Consider the following 15229-nt stretch of genomic DNA (forward strand, 5'->3'; position numbering starts at 1 on the left):
TGTGTTGAGTCCTCCGGGCTGTTGACTGCTCAGACAAGATGAGGTTTTGTTCCTCCAATTTGTGGTTTGGTTTGTTGTGGTAATGGAGGAAGCCAAAGATGGTCATGTCAGAAGGGGAGTGGGAAGGGGCATTAAAATGGGTGGAGACTGGGAAGTCCGCTCAGCCTCTGCGGACCCGGCTGTGATGCTCAGCAAACCGTTCCCCAAGTTTACGCTCGGTTTCCCCGATGTAGAGAAGACCACAATTGACAAAGCACAGCTGGTCAAGCAGCATCTGAGCAGTAGGACAGTCGAAGTTTGGGGCACGAGCTCTTCATCAGGAATGATGCGTGGGTGTTCAGAGGGGCATCAGTGTCCTTCTGTGCCAGTTGTCAGACAGGTGCAGCAGGCAATGAGCAAGGCAAGTGGTGTATTAGCAAGAGGAATTGAGTTCAGAAGTGGGGATGTCTTCCTGCAGTTAGGGGGTCATTGAATATATTCAAGGCTGAGTTCATCTGATTTTTATGTGAATGTTTATGGGGAAGGCAAGAAAATAGTTTTAAGACCAGTATAGAACCAAGTTACAGAGCCATACCGCACAGAAACAGATCCTTCAGTCCAACTAGTCCATGCTGACTATGTTTTCAAACTAAACCAGTCCCACCTGCCAGTGTTTTGGCCCAAATCCCTCCAAACCTTTCCTATTCATGAACTTATCCAAATGTCTTTTGAAGGTCGTTACTGTATCTGCATCCACCACTTCCTCTAGACATTTAGTCCACACGTGAACCACTCTATAAAAAAAATTGTGCCCTTCAAGTCTTTTTAAAATCTCTTTCTCCTGTCACCATCAAAATTTGCTCCCTAATCTTGAAACCCCAACCCTAGGGGAAGGACACCTGTCGTTCACCTCCTCTCTCTCCTCATGATTTTATAAACCTTGATAAGGTTACATCTCCTCCTCCTCTGCTCCAGTGAAAGTCCCAGCCCATCCACCTAGATGCAGGTAGATCCATATCCAGTCATGATTGGTTCAGTGCTGGTCCCAATTCTCTCTCTCGGTGTCCAGGACAGCAAGAGATCACAAGACACAGGAGCAGAAATTAGGCCACCAGGTCTGCTCATTCCATTCAATCATGGCTGATATGTTTCTCAGTTACATTCTTCTGCTATAAGCAAAGTGAAAATGGAGGGAGTGAGTGTGGGATGGAGATTTTTGGTTTCCAGGGAATAAGAGAGGAAAGAGTTCACTATAAATTAGAATTTATGGGATCGGCTGATGAGCCGAGGAGTGTCAGTTGGAGTTTAATTTAGAGAAATCAGAGGTTTGTATTTTGGTCAAGCAATCCAGGCACGACTGACACAGTTAAGGGGAGTGTTGCAGAATAAAGAGACCTTGGAGTGCGAGAGTCTCAGGTGGATAGAGGAGTGAAGGCGGCGTTTGGTTTGCTTTCCTTCATTGGTCATAGCATTGAGGATAGAAGTTGTGAGATTATGTTATACACACTTCCCACTCGAATGTGTTATCTAACTGCTTAACTGTTTTTAGTGAATATAATCCACACCTCCCGCTGCTGCCATAACATGGTTTGTTTGGAAGCCCTAGCTTTCGGAGTGATTAGATTTATTTTAGACTTTATTACTTACAGTGTGGAAACAGGCCCTTCAGCCCAAACCGACCCTTCGAAGAGCTACCCACCCAGACCCTTTCCCCAACATTTACCCCTTCACCTAACACTACAGGCAAATTAGCGTGGCCACTTCACCTAACCTGCACATCTTTGGACTGTGGGAGGAAACCCACGCAGACACGGGGAGAATTTGCAAACTCCACACTGACAGTTGCCCGAGGTGGGAATTGAACCCGGATCTCTGGCACTCTGAAGTGCTGCTGCTGCTTCAGGTGGTTGTGGAGAATAAGGTCATGATTAGACTATTTATAGCCAACGGAGTCCAGTTCATGGAGATGTGATACATTAAACAATTTAGATTAAATCTTCCATCTTTTAGAATGGAGTTCTGTTCTTTGGTATGTTAATTCCAGAACCTGTTTTCAGTAACTTTCTCAAGAACGTAATTTAAATGCATAGCTTTTCTATCAAAAATGTCAGGCTGACTCGACAGAATTCGCACCTATTGGTGGGTAGGCTGGGACTTTTTTCACTGGAGCACAGGAGGTTGAAAGGTGAAGGTATCGGGTGCCTCATTAGCAAGTTTGCAGATGACATTCAGATTGATGGAAAATCAGATAGTGAAGGGGACTGTCAGACGCTTCAGCAGAATATAGATCGGAGAGTTGGGAAGAGAAATGACAGATGGAGTTCAACCCAGACAAATGTGAGGTGATGCATTTTGGAAGATGCAATTCAAGAGCGAGCTATACAGTAAATGGAAAGGTCCTGGGGGAAATTGATGTACAGAGAGAGCTGGGTGTTCAGGTCTATTGTTCTCTGAAGGTGGCAAATGCATGTCAGTAGAGTGGTCAAGGCAGCATACAACACACGTTCCATCATCGGACGGATTGAGGAAAAGAGCTGGCAGGTCATGTTAAAGTTATATAAGATTTTGGTTTGGCGCATTTGGAATACTGCATACAATTCCGGTCACCAGATTTCCAAAAGGATGTGGATACGTTTGGAGAGAGTGCAGAGGGGGTTCACCAGGATGTTGCCTGTTATGGAGAGCGCTAGCTATGAGGAGAGGTTGAGTAAATTAGGATTATTTTCACTGGAAATAAGGAGGTCGAGGCGGGGTGGGGGGGGTTCCTGATCGAGGCCGAAAAACCATGAGGGGTGTAAACGGGGTGGATAGGAAGAATTATTTTCCCAGAGGAGAAGACTTAATTACTCAGGGTTACGAGTTCAAAGTGAGAGGGGAAAGGTTTGAGGGAGATATACATGGAAAGTTCTTTACAGAGAGGGTGGTGGGCGCCTCGAATGCATCACCAGCAGAGGCAGTAGGGGTGGGATCAATAGTGTCATTTAAGATGTATCTAGACAGATACATGAATGGGCAAGGAGCAGAGGGATACAGATCCTTAGAAAATAGGCGGCAGGTTTAGATAGAGTATCTCGATCAGCATAACCTTGGAGGGCTGAAGGGCCTGTTCCTGTGCTGTAGGGTTCTTTATTCTCTTTATAGAGGTTTCCAAAACCATGAGGGGCCTAGATAAGGTGAACGGCATGTGTCCTTTCAAGATTAGGCTGCAAATTAAGGGGAGAGGAGAAAGATTTGAAAAACACATGAGGAGCAAACACATGCAGGAAGCTGCAAGAAACAAAAACCGTTTGAAGCTCTAAGCTTTCAATGAGAGCCTGAGCCCGGCAGAACGTTCAGGTAACCTTTATTGTGTCCCAACATTGTTACAGCTTCAGATGCCCCCAGCAAAAAGGCAGAGAAAGAGTAGCTGTTTTTTTGACAGCTCAACAACAGGGGGAGGAGCAAGAGGCGGGGCAAGGCCAACAGCAGGTCCCCGCACTACGCTTGCGTTACCTTGCACAGTTTACAAAAATCCCTTCCCCTTCAGAGACTCCCCACAGTGTGGGAGCAGGCCACTCGGCCCAAAGACTACACACTGATCCTCCGAAGGGTAACCCACCCATACAATTCCGCTACCCCTATTGCTCAACATTTACCCCTGACTAATGCACCTAACCTGCACATCCCTGTGCACGATATCCCAACCCAATCTTGTCCCATCTGCCAGCAGGGGGCCCATATCCCTCCAGTTGCCTTTTAAATGTTGTAATTGTACCAGCCTCCACCACTTCCTCTGGCAGCTCATTCCATACACGTACCACCCTCTAAATGAAAAGGTTGCCTCTTAGGTCTCTTTCGTATATTTCCCCTCTCGGTGTAAACCTATGCCCTCTAGTTCTAGACTCTCCCACCCCAGGGAAAAGACTTTGTCTCTCTATCCTATCCATGCCCCTCATGATTTTATAATCCTATAGAAGGTCACCCCCCCCAGTCTCTGACGCTCCAGGGAAAACAGCCCCAGCCTGTTCTGTCTCTCCCTATAGCTCAAATCTTCCAGTCTTGGCAACATCCTTGTAAATCTTTTCTGAACCCTTAAGTTTCACAACATCTTTCTGATTGGAAGGGAACCAGAATTGCACGCAATATTCCAACTGTACAGTAGTAACATGACCTCCCAACTCCTGTACTCAATATTCTGACCAATAAAGGAAAGCATACAAAACCCCATCTTCACTATCCTGTCAACCTGCAATTCCACTTTCAAGGAGTTATGAACTTGCACTCCAAGGTCCCTTTGTTCAGCAACACTCCCTAAGACTTTACCATTAAATGTATAAGTCCTGCTAGGATTTGCTTTCCCAAAGTGCAGCACCTCTCATTTACCTAAATTAAATTCCATTTCCCACTTCTCAGCCCATTGGCCCATCTGATCAAGATCCCATTGTAATCTGAGGTAACCTCCTTCGCTGTCCACTACACCTCCGATTTTGGTGTCATCAGCAAACTTACTTACTATACCACTTTATGCTCAAATCCAAAACGTAGTGGGCCCATTATCTATTTTCAAAGTGGAATTTACAATATATTACATGTATTGACTGCCTGCAGATTGTGCAGTCTTTCAGCAAAGTAGAATGTTTAGGGTGCAAGTTTGCTCGCTGAGCTGTAGGTTTGATATCCAGACATTTCATTACCTGGCTAGGTAACATCATCAGTGGTGACCTCCAAGTGAAGCGAAGCTGTTGTCTCCTACTTTCTATTTATACGTTTGTCCTGGATGGGGTTCCTAGGATTTGTGGTGATATCAAAGTTATGAAGAGAGATACATGTTTTGTTTAACCAACTGCAATGGCAGTGCAGAGAATTTCAGAAAAGTGCAATAAATATTTACTTTTTACCCCTTATTCAACTCATTCAAGAATTTCAAATTGAATCTGAGCTAACTTGAGAGCAAATGGCAACATTCGTTTGTTAATAGACTCACCATATATTATGAAAGATCACTTTTAGCAAAGTCACAATGTTTAATCCCAAACAGAGCAATTAAGTGCAAAGTTACTTTCAACCATTTAATAAAACACTGCAAATTTCATTTCATATGAAAATACAATCATTTTATAATTTGGATAAGATCTTTACAAAGGAAATATATTAAACAAAATAGCTTTCCTGGGTATCAATATTGACAACAGTTATGCAGCTATTATTTGGCAATTGACCAACTAATTGAAATAGTTTCAGAATAAATGAGCTGCTTCATTATTATACATTGAGGTATTGCATATCTTGGCTCTCACCCAAGTATTGTCCGAAGAAAAAAATGTATCTGGATGGAGACATGAATAGGAAGCATTCAGAGGGATATGGGCCAAATGCTGGCAAATGGGTCACTAGATTAATTTAGGATATCTGGTTGGCCTGGACTGAAGGGTTTGTTTCTGTGTGTCATTACAGACGCCCCTCTTCTGGGATCCCCATACCAGCTGTTATTTTCATGAAATAATCTGACAATTGTTGACTTCCATCAACCTCTTCCATCCGGAGAAATTTCCTCTCTCTGCCAAGTGTGGTTCACGTTGGCAAGTTCAATCCTCCTCAGCAAAAAGGCAGAGAGAAAGTCGCTGCTTTTTAAACAGCTCAAGATCAAAGCGCACCCCACCGTTCCCCCCCTCCCTCCAACCCACCTCACTTCTATACTATTGGTCACCACCAAGTTGTCCCTTTGTAATTGGATCCTTGGTACAGCCTTAACCTGGAGGAAGTATTGCCTCACTCAGCAATTTCAACCCATACACTGTATCGCACCATCTGCTGCAGTGGGATTCAAACCCGGGAGCCCCTGGAACTGGGTTGATAGTCCAGTCGATAATGGCACTCAGCCATCGCGCCTTCAATCCACCTGCGATGGTACATGAACTCCCTGGTGCCTCCGGAGGTTGGTAGAGCTGGTGAAAGCCTTCCCGCACTCTGGGCAGCTGAAGGGCCTCTCTCCTGTGTGGATCTGCAGGTGAGTCAGCAGGTTGGAGGCCTGGGTAAATCTCTACCTGCACTCGGGGCAGCTGAAGGGCCTCTTCCCCCGTGTGGACCCACTGGTGCCTCAGCAGGATGGAGGAATCACTGAAGGCCTTCCTGCACACTGGCCAGCTGAAGGGTGTCTCCCCAGTGTGGATCCGCTGGTGGGTTAGCAGGGTGGAGGAAGTGCTGAAGCCCTTCCCGCAGACGGGACAGGAGAACGGGCGCTCCCTGGTGTGGCTGCGCCGATGATTCTTCAGGACAGAGGGTACACGGAAGCTTTTCCTGCAGTCGCCACACTTCCACCATTTCTCCATGGGGTGGGATTCCTCGGGTTACTCCATGGCCGAACCTTCAGTTACACACAAACGCGTGAGGAGCCCCTCCCCACCCTGAATTCCATGGCCCAGGCCGTAGACATGTTTCAGGCTCCACACTCAGTGCGCTGCAACAGTGGGGTCTCTCATCCAGTCCCACTGATGCTGAAAACATCCTCAAACAGGAACCAAAACACTTTGCTCCTTCTCTCAGACTCAGTTGAAAATTGTTTCCTGTCCCGATGGATTGAGCGACTGTCAGACATTGACGTTAAAGTGAGGTCTGCAGACGCTGGAGAGTCAGTGTCAAAATGTGTGGTACTGGAAAAGCACAGCAGGTCAGGCAGCATCCGAATCAAAGGAGAGTCAATGTTTCGGGCGTAAGGCCTTCATCTGTTGGTTTTGAAGCTTCCGTCTTCAGATCTTCAAATACACTGTTAAAAACAGATTACAAAAGTCATCACTATCCGTGCAGGGTAGAAATTCAGAACAAGCAATTCTACTTTCTGTGGAATATTCTTTTCTTTTGCTGTTCCACAAAATTAAAAGCACCATCCCACTGTCCCTTCCCCTCTGTTCTCACTCTGCTCTAATTAACTCACTCTCCTGAAGATGCTGAAAAGCAAAAACATCAAGACTGACATCTCTCTGAATTTTGGATACCTCCACCTGAAAGTTAATAACTTTCACAACACTGGGATCCTGCTGAGAGTGAGCAGGTCTGATTTTGGGAAGCAAAAAAAAAGTGTCAATTCAGGGCGAACCTGCAATGCAGTTTCCTGAGGAAGGACCAGACACAAAATGGTTAATGACCCCGAGAAAGTGGGAGCAAAATGAGACATCAAGGCATTAACACCGACACACTTCAGACAAACTCTTCTGCTTCCAGTCAGGGCAAAACATGCTCTGAAAGTCCAGCCTTCACAACAACACTTCTGCTTTCACTGAAGACAATTAGAGTCACACAGCGCAGAAACAGAACCTTTGGCCCAATCTGCCCAGATATCCTAAATTAATCTAGTCAGATTTGCCATCACTTGGCCCCTATATGGGCCGGGTGCTGACAGCTGGCACTAAATTGGGTTGGCTCTCTTGTCAGCAAGGACGAGTTGGACCGAAGGGTCTGTTTCTGTGCTGCACATCTCTATGACTCCAGTCACATTTGCCATCACTTGGCCCTGACCCATCTGAACCCTTCATATTCAGATGCCCGTCCAGGAGCCTTTTAACTTGTCATCGTACCAGCACCCACCACTTCCTCTGGCAGCTCACTCCATCGCTCAAGCGACTCCACGTTGAAAGCGTCTGGTCTGGTGCACCAGATGACATCAGGATAATCTCAGATCGTTCCAGATCGCATCGATACTCAGTCAGTGGCTTTCCCGATCAGGATGTTGTACGTGATCAAACAGGTCAGTGAGTAGGCGATCCCCCACCTATTAGTTCAAGTATCTCTACGAGAGCTCCCTTGCTGGAGGATCCCTTGGAGACACTTCAACTGGACTTCATTGAGTTGGAGAAATGAGTTGAGTTGCTATAAATATGTTTTGCTTATTGCTGATGTCTTTTCGAAGTGGATTGAAGTCTACCCTCCTCCTAACGCTACTGCTGAGACTGTGGTGAAGGTTTTGTTTAAGGAAATAATTCCCCCCTTCAGTATACCTGCGTGCATTAGCTCTGACAATGGACCACACTTTGTAGGTAATATTAACGGAGAACTCTGTTCCCAGCTTTGTATTTGTCAGCAACTGCACGGTGCTTATCATCCTCAGGTGACCGGCCTTGTTGAATGTTTTAACCAGACTCAAGACTAAACTTGCCAAATAAGTGGCAGAGTCTGGCCTCTCCTGGTTATGCTAATCCCTGTGGCCTTATTCCAGATGTGATCCATGTCTGCGGGCAAGACACGACTGTCTCCAGCTGAGAGTCTCTCTGGTCACCCCCTCCGTACCCCTTGGAACGATTCGGCTCCCTTCTCAGTCCACGTCCATCACATGACCGAAGCAATGATTGGTTATGTTCTTGCTTTAACCAATGTTATGTGTGCCTTTCACTCCCAGGAGCGTGCGGCCTAGAGCGATGTTCCCTCCCTTTCAGCCTCGTCACGGGTAGACCCTGGTTCATTGGTGCTCATCAAGAACTGGACTGGCAAAGGTCTCCAACCTCGTTGGGATGGCCCCTTCCAGGTTTTACTTCCCACCCCTACGGCGGTCACAGTCACTGGGCGCTCAGCTTGGGTCCAACTGCACCATTGAGAATTGATTGACCGCACCAATCAAAAGTGGGGAAAGACGAGGAGAGAATCCTGGAATCTCATGAAAAGGAGTGGACCCTGTCCAGTTGGGTTTTTGAATCCTGCTGTTGTTCTAATGTTAATCTTATTACAGATACTTGAACTAAGAGGAGCGAGTGGTGGTTTATGGAAAATATTCAGCCTGTTGTCTGGTTACTAGTGGTGTGCCACAAGGATCTGTTTTGGGACTACTGCGGTTTGTCATTTTTATAAATGACTTAGATACAGGCATAGGTGGATGGATTAGCAGAATTGGACAGAGAGGAGGCAAATGGAGTTCAATGCAGCTAAATGTGAGGTGATTCACTTTGGGAAGAATAACAGGAAGGCAGTGATCTTGGAGTCCATGTGCACAGATCCCTGAAAGTTGCCACTCAGGTAAATAGTGCTGTGAAGAAGGCATACGGTGTGTTAGGTTTCATTCGTAGAGGGATTGAGTTCTGGAACCGCAATATCACACTGCAACAAAACCAAACACGGGTGCGGCCACATTTGGAATATCCTGTATAGTTCTGGCCCCCATATTTCAGGAAGGATGTGGGAAGCATTGGAAACGGTGCAGAGGAGATTTACCAGGTTGTTGCCTGGTCTGGAGGGAGGGTCTTATGAGGAAAGGCTGAGAGAGGGTCTGTTCTCATTGGAAAGAAGGCGGATAAGGGGGGATTTGATAGAGACATATAAGATATAGATAGGGTAGACAGTGAAAGACTCTTTCCTAGGATGGTGACGTCAGCTTGTACGAGGGGGCATAACTACAAATTGAGGGGTGATAGATTTAAGACAGATGTCAGAGGCAAGTTCTTTATGCAGAGAGTGGTAAGGGCATGGAATGCCCTCCCTGCTAAGGTAGTCAACTCAGCCACATTAGGGAGATGTAAACAATCCTTAGATAAGCACATGGTTGATTTTGGGATAGTGTAGGGGGACAAGCTGAGAATAGTTCACAGGTCAGCGCAACATCGAGGGCTGAAGGGCCTGTTCTGCACTGTACTGTTCTATGTTCCATGTTCTAAACTTAGTGCAGGAGGCTGAAAGAAATGAGCAGCTTTAAAACAAAAACCTCTTGGAGCTCAAAGCTTTCAATGAGAGTCTGAGCCCGGCAGTAAGTTCAGGTAACCTTTATTGCAACCCAACTTTGTTACAGCTTCAGATTCCCCCAGCAAAAAGGCAGAGAAAAAGAAGTTGCTTTTTGAACAGCTCAAGGTCAAAGTGCACACACCACACCTCCCCTGTCCCACCTCCCCCTCACTGTCTTTACTATTGGTCAGCACCAAGTTGTCCCTTTGCAATTGGATCCTTGTTACAGCCGTAACCCGGAGGAAGTATTGCCTCACTCAGCAATTTTAACCCATACCCTGTCTCCAAGTAAGTGGCTCCCTGCTCATTTGCCAGGAAGGGGCAGTGTAGAGTCAACCAGACTGCTGTGGGTCTGGAGTCACGTGTAGACCAGACCGGGTAAAGGATGCAGCTGGAACGATTGAGTGAATCCTTTCCCCCAATGGTGGTTCCCTTCCCTAACAAGGGAAAGAGTGAATCAGATGGGGGCTTTCTCCCCCGCACCACCCCCTCCCTGAAACGGTCTCATTGTTAGATTCCGAACTCCACATTTCTGACCGAATACCGATTCAGCCATCTGTCGTGGCAGGATTTGAACCCGGCGGACCCCGGAACCTGGTTGATAGTCCAATCGATAATGGCACTCGGCCGTCACTCCTTAAATCCCCCTGCGATGGCACGTGAACTCGCTGGTGCTTCCACAGGTTGCAGGAGTAGGTGAAGCCCTTCCCGCACTGAGAGCAGGTGAACGGCCTCTCCCCCGTGTGGATCCGCTGGTGTCTCAGCAGGGTGGAAGATGTGCTGAAAGCCTTCCCACACTCGGGGCAGCTGAAGGGCCTCTCTCCCGTGTGGACCCGCCAGTGGGTCAGCAGATGGGAGGTATACCTGAAGCCCTTCCTGCACTGAGAGCAGGTGAATGGCCTCTCCCCCGTGTGGACCCGCTGGTGGATCAGCAGGGTGGAGGAATTGCTGAAGGCCTTCCCGCACTCGGCGCAGCTGAAGGGCCTCTCCCCCGTGTGGACACGTTGGTGCCTCAGCAGAGTGGAAACCTGGGTAAAGGCCTTCCCACACTCGGGGCAGCTAAAGGGCCTCTCCCCCGTGTGGACCCGCTGGTGGGTCTGCAGGTTGAAGGAGCAGGTGAAGCCCTTCCCGCACTGAGAGCAGGTGAACGGCCTCTCCCCCGTGTGGATACGCTGGTGGGTCATCAGGGAGGAGACGTGGGTAAAGGCCTTCCCGCACTGAGAGCAGCTGAAGGGTTTCTCCCCCGTGTGGATACGCTGGTGACTCTGCAGGGTGGAGGAGCAGGTGAAGCCCTTCCCGCACAGAGAGCAGGTGAATGGCCTCTCCCCCGTGTGGACATGTTGGTGCCTCAACAGGGCGGAGGAATTACTGAAGGCCTTCCTGCATTCAGGGCAGCTGAAGGGCCTCTCCCCCGTGTGGATACGCTGGTGGCTCCGCAGGTTGGAGGAGCAGGTGAAGCCCTTTCCGCACTGAGAGCAGGTGAACGGCCTCTCCCCATTGTGGACACGCTGGTGACTCCGCAGGGTGGAGGAATCGCTGAAGGCCTTCCCGCACTCAGGACAGCTGAAGGGCCTCTCCCCCGTGTGGACACGCTGGTGCCTCAGTAGGGTGGAGACCTGGGTAAAGGCCTTCCCACACTCTGGGCAGCTGAATGGCCTCTCCCCCGTGTGGACCCGCTGGTGGGTCAGCAGGGTGGAGGAATTACTGAAGGCCTTCCCACACTCGGGGCAGCTGAAGGGCCTCTCCCCTGTGTGGACACGCTGGTGCCTCAGCAGGGTGGAGACCTGGGTAAAGGCCTTCCCACACTCTGGGCATCTGAACGGCCTCTCCCCCGTGTGGATACGCCGGTGACTCTGCAGTGTGGAGGCCTGGGTAAAGGCCTTCCCGCACTCGGGGCAGCTGAAGGGCCTTTCCCCCGTTTGGTCCTGCTGGTGGGCCAACAGGTGAGAGGAATGTCTGAAGGCCTTCCCGCAGTCGGTACAGGGGAATGGCCTCTCCCCCGTGTGACTGCGCCGATGAGTCTCCAGGGCAGACGGGAAATGGTAGCCTTTCCCACAGTCACCACACTTCCACGGTTCCTCCACAGGGCGGGATTCCTCAGGTTTCTCCATGGCCACAGCTTCAGCTGCACACAAACACGTGTAGAGCCCCTCCCTGCCGTGAAGTCCCCTTCCCAGGCTGTATAACTGTTTCAGGCTCCACACACAGTTCGCTGCAACAGTGGGATCTCTCGTCCAGTCCCACTGATGCTGAAAACGTCCTCAAACAGGAACCAAAAAGTGTAGATCCCTCTCACAGAAATCACAGTCAAAAATCGTTGTGGTCCCGATGGATTCAGAGACTGTCAGACATTGACATCAAAGTGAGGACTGCAGACACTGGAGAGTCAGTCAAAAAATGTGGCGCTGGAAAAGCACAGCAGGTCAGGCAGCATCCGAGGAACAGGAGAGTCAATGTTTCGGGAATAAGCCCTTCGTCCGTTGATTTTGAAACTTCAGTCTTCAGATTTTCATATACTCTGCAAAAAGAGATGACAAAAGTCATCACTATCAGTGTAGGGTAGAAATTCAGAACAAGCAATTCTACTTTCTGTGGAATATTCTTTTGCTGTTCCACAATGTTGAAAGCACCTTCCCACTCTCCCTTCCCCTCTGTTCTCAGCCCGCTGTAACTAATTCCCCTGAAGGTGCTGATTCAGGATCTTACAGGGGCAGAAAAAGCAAAAACATCAAGACTGACATCTCTCTGAATTTTGGATACCTCCACCTGAAAGTTAATATCTTTCACAACACTGGGATCCTGCTGAGAGTGAGCAGGTCTGATTTTGGGAAGCAATAAAAAAGTGTCAATTCAGCTACAATGCAGCTTCTTGAGGAAGGACCAGACACAAAATGATTAATGACCCCGGGAAGGTGGAAGCAAAATGAGATATCAAGGCATTAACACCGACACACTTCAGTCAAACTCTTCTGCTCCCAGTCAGGGCAGAACATGCTCTCTACGAGAACTCCCTTGCTGGCGGGTCCCTTGGAGACACTTCAACTGGACTTCATTGAGTTGGAGAAATGAGTTGAGTTGCTATAAATATGTTTTGCTTATTGTTGATACCTTTTTGAAGTGGATTGAAGTCTACCCTCCTCCTAACACTACTGCTGAGACTGTGATGAAGATTTTGTTTAAGGAAATAATTCCCCGCTTCAGTATACCTGCGTGCATTCGCTCAGACAATGGACGACACTTTGCATGTAATATTAACGGAGAACGGAGAAACCTTCCAGGTTTTACTTCCCACCCCTACGACGGTCACAGTTGCTGGGCGCTCAGCTTGCGTCCAACTGCACCGTTGTCAATTGAATAGCCGCACCAATCAGTCCCCGATTCCATTCTATTTGTCAGACTCCCTACTGCCGATCCTGTGAAGAGAAATATCACTTTCCAATACCTCCGGTCTGTGTATACAAACAGCCGGTGTAACACTGCCTGGGGTACAGCAGGCCTTATGTGGCACATGGACCTGGAACGGAACCCTTCCCTTGTGCATTTGTAGGCCTTTTCTCTTTTCAGAACCAGATACTGTCACCAAGACCATGAACAATAGAGCTAAGGGAGAGCCCAATGGGAACAGCATTCTGAGGACCATTGTCTCCCATACAGTGCGAGTGCTCGAGTCACTTGGCCCATTTTGTACAGTGCTAAAGCGACTCCTCTTGCAAAACGTTGACCCTATACTCCTGTAGACCTGACCAGACCCCCTGCTGTAACATTTCGGTAACCTATTTTGACAAACTCTCCCTAATATACACCAAACCAGACAATTATTTCTTCAGCTAAGGTATAGCTACCAATTTCCTTGTCCTGGATGGCAAAGATGTCCCTCATAAGGTCACTATCGGAGCCCTTGTTCCCACAACAGTACCTTGTCCAGGCCAGTGGACAAGTCGATGGAACCTCAGCCAACCTTGCTCCAACTGAAAGGATCTCAAGGGACTGGGTGACAATACAGGACACCCGATAGGCTGGGGAATCCAGAGTACCCTGAGGTTGGAAGGATCGGCAGGGGTGACAAGTCAACAGAACCTCAATTCCCTCTTTTGTGGCCTGACCATTTGAGGAATTAAGAGTAAAGAGGCTCTGAATCAGAGTAGACTGGGATTATCAGACCTGTGTCTTTACTCTGTGCAGAATCGGTGTGCCTTAGACTATATACTCGCCTGGGAGGGTGAGGTCAGCACCATTGTCCAAGATAAACGCACTATGGGCATTCCCAATCTCACTGGCAATATTAACTAAGATACAAGAAGTGATCCAGGTATTCCGTGACAGAATGACTGAAGGGACCAGTTGGGGAAACTGCAGATTGGGCCGATGGTACAATTGGCTTATCGGTTTAGCTATGTCTGTTTGTTGGTATTGGTATTGTTAGCTATTTAATTGCTAGGCTTATGAGGTCCCTTAGCGATATAGATTTGCCCCAGAAGATGTTCCTTTCGCGATCTGATGGCTCACCCACACGTGTCGATGGTGATGATAAATATGACCAGATGAGCTGTGAAGATGGTGGTACTGCTCTACAGGATGTTGACGGCTGGACCACCTTGAAGGGCATTCGTTTGGACTAGCCTTCTCTTTCAGTGATCGCGGTGCAATCAAAGGGAGGAATGAGAGTGTGGGCATCTGGGTGATAAAGTCTATAGCCTTAAAACTTGTCTTTAAACATTCAGACTAAAATGTAATGCTGAATTATTGAATACATTTACTGCACTAGAAAATAAACAGGCAGGAAGGCTCAGAAAGAGGAGAGAACTTAAAGATAGGGACACCTGGGCTCACCAAGTGATAACAGGATGCTGTAAGGCAATGAAGAACGTTTGCCTCAGCATCGGTGAATCTGTGTGAACAGGACACCAAGTGATAACATTCACAGCCGTTCCCTTGTGAGACCATTTTAGTGCTGAGACTGTTAAATCCTGTAGAAAATTAACTCTTAGTGCTTATCTGCAATGGATTGAAATGAATTGCATTTTGGGACTTTATGATGATATTGAGTATCCATTACTGGTTATTAAATACAAACTCTGTAAAAGGAAATATTGATAAAGCTTTACCTTACTTGCTGCAGGCGAGGCTCCAGCAGAGGAAACAGGCCGCGGGCACACTTCCGGCTTCGGGATGGCCACGCCCACTGATCCAGGTCCTGGTCCCGCCCTCTCCTCCGCCAACTTCACACGTCAACCCCGCCCCTTCCGAACGCAGCTCGTAGACCCCGCCCCTTCCTGAAGCAGGTCATATGCCCCGCCGCTTCGGGACAAAGCCCCGCCTCTGGGAACCAAACCTCTTTCCCCCTCCTGCACTAAACCCCACCCCTTCGCCGCGAACCCGCGCGAGTCAAAACCACGCCCCCCTTTCTCACGCGCAACCGCCCACAAAGCCGCGCGCGTCCAGGCTGGACGCGCCGCATCGTCCGCTGAGCCCCGCCCCGCCTACAAGCGCGCGAAACCTCACGAGACACGCCCCGCCCATGAGCACCGCCCTCCCGCTAAAACCCGTCCCCCAGGCTAAACCCCGCCCCTCC

The 15229-nt window shown here is 48.5% G+C and overlaps 1 protein-coding gene across 1 annotated transcript; it reads right to left on the reverse strand.

Annotated features, from left to right (window-relative positions):
• Nucleotides 1-7443: 7443 nt before the first annotated feature.
• LOC140460738 (uncharacterized) lies at nucleotides 7444-14842 on the reverse strand. Its single transcript, XM_072555373.1, has 2 exons — nucleotides 14763-14842; nucleotides 7444-12175 (listed from the first exon to the last, which is right to left on the reverse strand). Exon 2 carries the CDS (start codon nucleotides 11766-11768, stop codon nucleotides 10206-10208), a length of 1563 nt encoding a protein of 520 aa, XP_072411474.1. The 5' UTR covers nucleotides 11769-12175; nucleotides 14763-14842; the 3' UTR covers nucleotides 7444-10205.
• Nucleotides 14843-15229: the final 387 nt, after the last annotated feature.

The sequence above is a fragment of the Chiloscyllium punctatum genome, chromosome 36 (genome assembly GCF_047496795.1).
Source record: "Chiloscyllium punctatum isolate Juve2018m chromosome 36, sChiPun1.3, whole genome shotgun sequence".
NCBI lineage: Eukaryota > Metazoa > Chordata > Chondrichthyes > Orectolobiformes > Hemiscylliidae > Chiloscyllium > Chiloscyllium punctatum.